The sequence below is a fragment of the Dermacentor andersoni genome, chromosome 3 (assembly GCF_023375885.2).
Source record: "Dermacentor andersoni chromosome 3, qqDerAnde1_hic_scaffold, whole genome shotgun sequence".
Taxonomy (NCBI): Eukaryota; Metazoa; Arthropoda; class Arachnida; order Ixodida; family Ixodidae; genus Dermacentor; species Dermacentor andersoni.
In genome coordinates, this window is record NC_092816.1 from 58,879,015 (window position 1) to 58,886,587 (window position 7,573).

The 7,573-nt window shown below is 51.1% G+C and overlaps 1 protein-coding gene across 1 annotated transcript; it reads left to right on the plus strand.

Moving 5' to 3' along the window:
- The first annotated feature begins 4,837 nt into the window (after window positions 1–4,837).
- LOC126543899 (endothelin-converting enzyme 1-like) lies at window positions 4,838–6,736 on the plus strand. The gene has a single exon (XM_050191044.1). It carries the CDS (start codon window positions 4,838–4,840, stop codon window positions 6,734–6,736), a length of 1,899 nt encoding a protein of 632 aa, XP_050047001.1.
- The last annotated feature ends 837 nt before the right edge of the window (window positions 6,737–7,573 follow it).

Here is a 7,573-nt window from a genome sequence, read left to right on the forward strand (position 1 = left end):
TTGCACACGCAGAACAAAAATGCATGTAACCCTAACCATCAACAGCTTCGCTTTAAAAACACAGCCCGTGTGTCGCAAGCCAGTCAGAACACGCGATTTTTCCCTCCCTGGTTCACGAAAGCTCGGCTTCCCGAATCCCAAATTGCGTGAAATCCGCACCAGTTTTTGTTTGCCCACATAGACCGAATACTTTTGCGCTAGCGATGAATTTAAAACGAATCTAGGAACAGTTAGCTTACGAGCTTCCATGCATGCAGAGCGCATTTCGCGAAAGTAGACCGGCGGCGATCATTTCGTCGCGCGCGACGTCGCGCGATCGGAACGAGCCCCGCGAGTATGAACGGGGCTTTATAGCTAGATGCCCGTGCTGACGTACGAGTGTTACGTGGAATCTGAAGGTTTAGGTGCTGTGCTGGAGCACTCAGGCAGGAGCTTTCCACCGATTACGTTCCCTATATCGCCGTTTCACTGCATTCACCTGTTGCCGACAACGATTACATTCTGTCGCACACCACCACCGTCCCTGTCGCAGAACGTCGCATTCCCACATGGTCTTCCGTATAAAAGACAACGCCACCTGTCTTCCTGTGGTGAATTTCGGCCGATATGCCCTCATGTGCTACCTCAGAGAATATCTCTAGCAACCTTGGCACCGGCTTGCGACTATACCATATTTCTGCCCTAACTAGTGAGACTACGTCGCGTACCTCTGTTGGTTCGGGCTCTAAAACCCGAGTATTAGAACCTTTAACGGCTATGATCGCTCCTGACCTTCCGGCCCACTGCGCGGACGCACTTCGTTGCCTTCTCGCCTCGTACTGGGACATTTGCAACCTCGATGACCGGCCACTGGATCAAACGATGGTTGTGAAACATCGGACGCACACCGGCAACGCCAGCCCGATTCACCCCCCCCCCCCGGCGGGCCTGCCGCCTCTCCCCTACTCAGCGTCAAGTCATACAGGAGGAAGTCGACAAGATACTTGTCCGAGATATCACTGAGTCGTCTTGTAGCCCTTGGGCTTCGAGGGTCGTGCTTTTCAGACAGGATGATGACAGCTGGCGCGTCTGTGTCGACTGTCATCATCTGAAAAGAGTAACAAAAAAAGAAAAAAAGGCGTGTATTCGCTGCCGCGGATAGATGACTCCCTCAATGGTTTATATGGCGTACAATATTTGTCTTCGATAGACCTTCGTTTCGGGTACTGGCAAATTGCAGCTGACGACATGGGCTCTGAGAAGACCGCTTAGTTATGTCGGTCATCCACCCTACATCGCACCCCCTGCCCGCATAGCGTCGGCCAAGAACTTCAAGTGTAAAGCCCACATGTCTGTACCGTTACATTTTCCTCTTCATTTTAACCGCGCGCAGCATCAGAATGGAACCGCCTTTCGCACCAAATTGCAGCAATAACCTGTTCATCAACATTTTTGATTGATGTAACCAATTTTCTTTCCGAGTGACGTAATGTGGCTCTACTGTAAACACACCGCTTATGTAATACGCCCAAGAGGGGCCTTTAAGGAAATGAAGTGATGGGATGCGATCATATCGACACTAAAGGCGCACTTTTGCCGTCGCCGTGATGTTACGTATAAAGTCCAAGGGCGATAACACTGTCGCCGCGCGCCGTATGCTGCATGTGCGAGTGAAAGTGCGCGAGGGGAGTCGATTATGCCGGCTTAATCCGGCGCGCGCAAGCAAGGAAAGCGGGGAGGAAAGGCGCCTTCTTCCGGCGCGCGAGAAGGCCGGGGAAGGGGAGAGCGTGGGGGTGGCATTGTACTTCACGAGCAACTACGGTTAGCGCCGCCGCGCCCGAGGGGCGCCGACGACCGTAGACGACCGCGGCTCAAGCTTGTGCGCGCAAGGAAAGAAAGCGGGAAGGCAGCGCACTGTCTTCTGTCGCGCGCATAATCCTATCGAGGGGGGGGGGGGAGGTTGGGGCGGCATTATACTTTGGCTGCAATTGGGTATTCCGCGGCCGAGCGCGCCCTTCTTTGAGAGCCATCTGCAGGGTGTAGGTGTACCGACGGCTGACGCGTGTGCCGCTCAAGCGTGCCATAAGGATGTCAGCACTGTAAATATACCCTATGCAGATTGCATGAAGTTAGTGAAAAACAAGCTTAAAGAAAAATGGCAGTGTACATGGAATAGCGAAGTAAATAACAAACTACATTTAGTAAAACCTATTCTGGGAGAATGGAGATCATGCAGGCATCAGGAACGTTTTATAGAAGTAATTTTACGCCGCCTGCGCATCGGACACACACACCTAACACACAACTTTCTACTGACAAAACAAGACAAACCCTTATGTGAGAAATGTGGAGATGAACTCACTGTAAATCACATTTTATTCTCGTGCACACAACTCGAACGGCTAAGGAAAAAATATTTTACTGTATTTTACAATGAACGCATTCCCTTCCATCCCAGTCTACTTTTAGGAGATAACCCACTTGTAGGAACTTCATCTGTTTTTAGTTTTTTGAAAGACGCAACGATCCTAAACGAAATATAATATATCACAGAACAACTAATTCTAAAAATCCTTACCCAGTTTTTTTCACGCATCTTATGATGCACCTCACCCATTTTCTCAGTCCTGAGAAGAAGGCTGAGGTCTCCATTTGATTTGTTGGGCTCCTCAGAGTCCTTGTTCGGACAAGGACCTTCGCTGAGGATACCCAATTTTTGAAATAAATTATACCATGTGTTTGGCGCATGATAGCCTGTGTTGCTTATGTGCCATAAAACCCAATACAATACAATACAATACAATACAATACAATACAATACAATACAATACATACTTTTGTGCGAGTTATGTTCTCGCTGCTCACTTTGCGTCGAAGCGATAGACAGCCCGAAAGTCACGTCGCTCGCTGCTTTTGCCGCGCTTCCTCAGGCCAGCGTTTTGATTGCGTGTCCACGGTTACCGAGTGTGATGAGTGTATGCTTGGTGTGCCTGCTGACACCATGCTTGTTAATTTGGTTAATAAGCGAACGTTTACAGATTTAAACGGCCGACGAAGCTACTACCCTTACTTCATTATCGCAATCGATGTTCCTTCCGCCTTTTTAGCGAAACTAGGTCTAGGCATTTCTGCGTTCGGCGGCTCCGCACTATCCTGGCTCACAAACTACCGTAGCGATAACACGGGTGAATACAAGCAGGTGCATGCCTTCTCGCATATTAAAAACGCGGTTAAAGAATTGATACTGCACAGGGAAAGGGATACTTATTGTTAAGCCCTGTATATCGAAGTACGTCACCAGCCATCGCATCGACGACGTCAATGGAGCCAATGCCGTAGAGATTTCTAACGTACAATATCTCGAAAAGCCATGGACCTTGCTCTGGCTAGTCTGAAAATTTCATCTTCATACCTAATTTGCCTTATCAACAATAATAATATAAAAATTGAAGAAAAGCAATTTTTAATATTCCTTCTTGGGCCTTTAAATTACTGCTGCGACTTGGGTTGGTGCTGGGGCAAGGAATCCGCCAAGCCCATCGACGAATACGTCCGGTAGTAGGAATGAAGGAAAAAAAGAGTTTATTTGGCACTAGTCACATGGCTCCAGTTACAGATGCCCACTCCCTGCAAGAAATCGAGTTCAGATCAGGACACGTCGGCCCCACTGCACGATAAGTCTCCGCTTTTAATACCGTCGTCTTCCCTAGGCGACTCGACTACGGAATCTGATGACTGTATCGCCGCCAAACACAATCGTGGAATCATTTGCGATACGACGCCCATGCTATCGCAACGCTCCGTAGCACCCCACCCCCTAGCATCCCCCTCTCCGACGGTATGGGATTTGTGGCAGGATAGCAACCTGCGAATCCAAGGTTGGCGCCGTCCTTCGGTAGCATTTGAGGTTGGCCCTCTTCAGCATTAGTTCAGGCTGTCAGGTAGTGGTGTTGCCTTTTGTGGACCCGTCAGCAGTCGATGTCAACGCTGCTCTGACTTCTAGGTAGGCGCTGATGGATGGGTGGGTGTTGCCTCGTGGCAACCCCCACCTTTGGCTGTGTTGCCTGTGGCCTTTGGCCGTGATGAGACGTACCAATACCAACTCGAAAAGGAAGGCAAATATGTCTGTACTTATATGTTTCGACGCAAAGCGTCTGTCGGTATGGTCAGCATAGGGGTCGCTTGCTAAAACCGCATGTAACTAAAACGTAATACTTAGGGAGCCTATACATGCCTGTGTTGGTTCCATAATACTATTGACATGCATACTTCTTTGCAACTTCTATAGCGAAGCTGTTAAGCGCTACTTTCCGCCTTATCGTGTCCGCGTGTAGAAAAGAATCCCCAAGATAGCGCAATGCCGGGCCGACCCGCGGCGAATGTGAAGCAGGCGTGAAAGACTCCCCATACGTGGGCCGATCCCGAATATAGTGAAATGCCAGGCCAATCCACGGTATAGGTGCAGTTCGCCATTAAGGGACCCTCATACACAGCTTCGCTGGTCATCCTTCTTCAGAGAGTGGAAGACCAGTGAGTTTCTTCATATGCTTCGTTTGCACCGTTCGTTCGGTTTAAGAAAAAGGGACTGTCTACTTATAATGCACTAACTCGATCCTTTGCGCATCATATACAAAAACGAGACAACGACGTATCTTTTTATTCAAGCCCCTGTACGTATTTCACGTCGCTCTTCTTTCAGAGACAGCTTCCCGACGCTGTCGTCGCAGATCCTTCGGTCGGAGTCCCTTGGAACAAAACAGTGGTCATCGCCGCAGGGTGCGGCCTGTTGTGGGTGTCGTTCATCGTCGTCCTGCTCCTCCTGTGGGAGCATCGCTTAACGGCGCACAGCCGGGACCCAATGTGCCGAACGGAAGACTGCGTTCGACACGCCGAGCTTCTCGCCAACATCATCGCCACCTCGAGCGTGGATCCCTGCGAAGACTTCGCAGCGTACGTCTGCTCCTCTCCGTCGCGCGCCGGCTTTCTTTCCAGCGAGAACCACCACGCGTCCGCCATGGACGCAGCAATCTACAGCTGGTACAGCGGACTCGGAAAAATGCTACACATCGGTTCTGCCGCGGTGCCATTCGGTCGCAAGCCGCTCGAGATGTACGAGTCCTGTTCAGAAGGCGTTTCGAGGCTCGACTCCGACCCGGTCGAGTTCCTGCGTTTCGTAAACGAGGCGGGGCTAAGTTGGCCCGACGAGCCGCCGAAGGGCGCGGACGCCCTCTCCGTGTTCGTGTCGCACGCTTTTTATTACGAAGCTCCCTCCTGGTTCTCGGTGGCGATTTCGGAATCGACAAATCGCAGCGACTGGCGACTGGTCTTTTCGCCTAATCGTCACCTGCCGGGCATGTTGGAGCAGCACGAACGCGTCTTCAGGAGCGGCTCTCCCGTCCGTCACTACAGAAACATGTTTCGAGCCATCGGAGGCGGCGACGTGGGCTCTTGGACCGAAGAGTTCATCAACGAGACGGCCACGATGGAGCACGACGTATTGTGGAAGCTCTTCGGAGCCGTATCCAGTCCGCGTAAGGTGTCGGCGCTCATATCGCTCGAAGAATTCGACAACTACACCCCCTCGATTTCCTGCTCGAGCTGGCTGAGGGCGCTGAGGCGAAGCCTCCCGCTGCGTCCGACGTTGACCACCGAGGTGTACCTAACCGACGTGACGTACATGAAAACCGTAGGCGAGCTTTTTGCCAAGTACGACGACCAACGACTTTTGCGACATCTTTCTTGGCTTTTCGTGCAACGGTATGCTGCAGTCGTAAATGTCAGTGTGCTCGTCGATCGCTACGCAGACTACGAAGCTCGCCGCCAATTCTGCGGCTTCAACGTGGAAGTGTCCTACAGCCTGTTACTTTCCGTAATGTACTTTGTCTCGAGAATTTCAAACTTCGACAAGGCTTCGATTGACGCCACCTTCGACTCCCTGATTGCGGCAGCCAGGCATTTGGTCATTAAGTCGAGCTGGCTGGACTCGGAGAGCAAATTTGTGGCCGCAGAAAAACTAAGGGCCGTTAAAATGGGCATCTGGCCCAACAAGGCACTTTCGAAGCCTAAAATATTGGAAACCATCTACGGCGATTTTCCGGAGGACCAGCGTTCGTTCACCGCTTACTGGACCGAGACCAGAAGGAAACTGCGCGAAGCGAAGCAAGACGTGTTGTACCACCGATTTGCGGATCGGCCGATGAATGCCGCAGAACCGTACCTGACATACGAAGCTATCGCGAACAGCGTACTAATCGCCATCGGTGCCGTTGCCAAGCCGCTGTATTATAGCAACGGTACAAAAGGCATGCTCTACGGAGGTATCGGCTTCTTGATGACGTTAGAAATCGTCAAGTCGCTGGACATCGCTGGTTTGCGCTGGCATCCGGACGGCAGCGTCGTGGATTCCATACTCTCCGAGGCATCTATGGAGAAGTTCGAGATCCGCGACTCTTGCCGCGTTGGAGGAGAGAACGTGAGCGTCTTTCCGGAAGTTCCAGCTTTGGAAGTCGCTTACTCGGCGCTTCAAGAGGCGCTGACGAGAGACCGACGCCGGTTTAGAATCTCCGAGAACATCACGGAAGAGAGGGCGTTCTTCTTAACCCTTTGTTTTATGACGTGTCGCCGGAAACACCTAGTCAGCACTGCCAGAGCCGACTGCAACAAGGCCGTGCGAAATTTTCCCCTGTTTGCGAAAGCGTTCTCCTGCCCCCTCGGTTCGAACATGAATCCGCGCACCAAGTGCAAGTTCTTTGCCTGATCGACATAACGCTGCTGACGTGCCCAGACATAGACCGGCAGCATTTTTTTTAACATCCCTCTTGTTCTCCCATTCGGTTTTGTTTTTTACTCTTTGTAAGACAATGTGTATAGCTGTCGCTTTGTTTCCGTAAATCGTTATGAGCTTCTTAGCCCGCTGATATTTATGAAATTTCGTGGAAGTGATCTTCCGGCTTTATATCATTGATGTGCGTTGAACCGGCACATCACGCAGTGCTTTCGCTTGATGCGGCACGCCAGGACGTCGACGATTAATTTGTTTCGTTCTACAAGACAGTAACACGGGCAGGGTAGCCCGTGTTACTGTTGTGCTTGTGTACATGCCGAGAACCACGCATTTTCAGGTTTACCTGCGACATTTGACGGCGGATGTCCTAACGCCTCAATCATCCGGAGGAGGCAACTATAGGCAGCGCGATACGTCGGGCGTCGAAAAGTTGAGTGGCTTACTTGTCCCCGCTAGTCTCTCGGATGAGCACCCTTGAAAGGACTGCTGTTTCCTTATGCCATGCATTTTCCAGAACCACTCTGTGACCGCTTATCACGTGTGAGGTCACAGATCCGTTGATAGTGTAATAGACGTGGATGAAGGAATGCAGTGTGTTCAACTAATTCCGGTTCCGCAATCTGTACTTGAGGCAGGCGTCAGCTGGGCAGCGCAGGTGACCACGGTGAAACATGCTGCACAGCGCGCGCTATGCCGTACTTCTTTTTTTTTGAGCCAGTGAGCCAAAACGTACACTGCAACGTAAAACGACACACAGTACACCGCTCCAATACTGCTACGATGAAGCCGATGAGCCACATGAGAAACTAT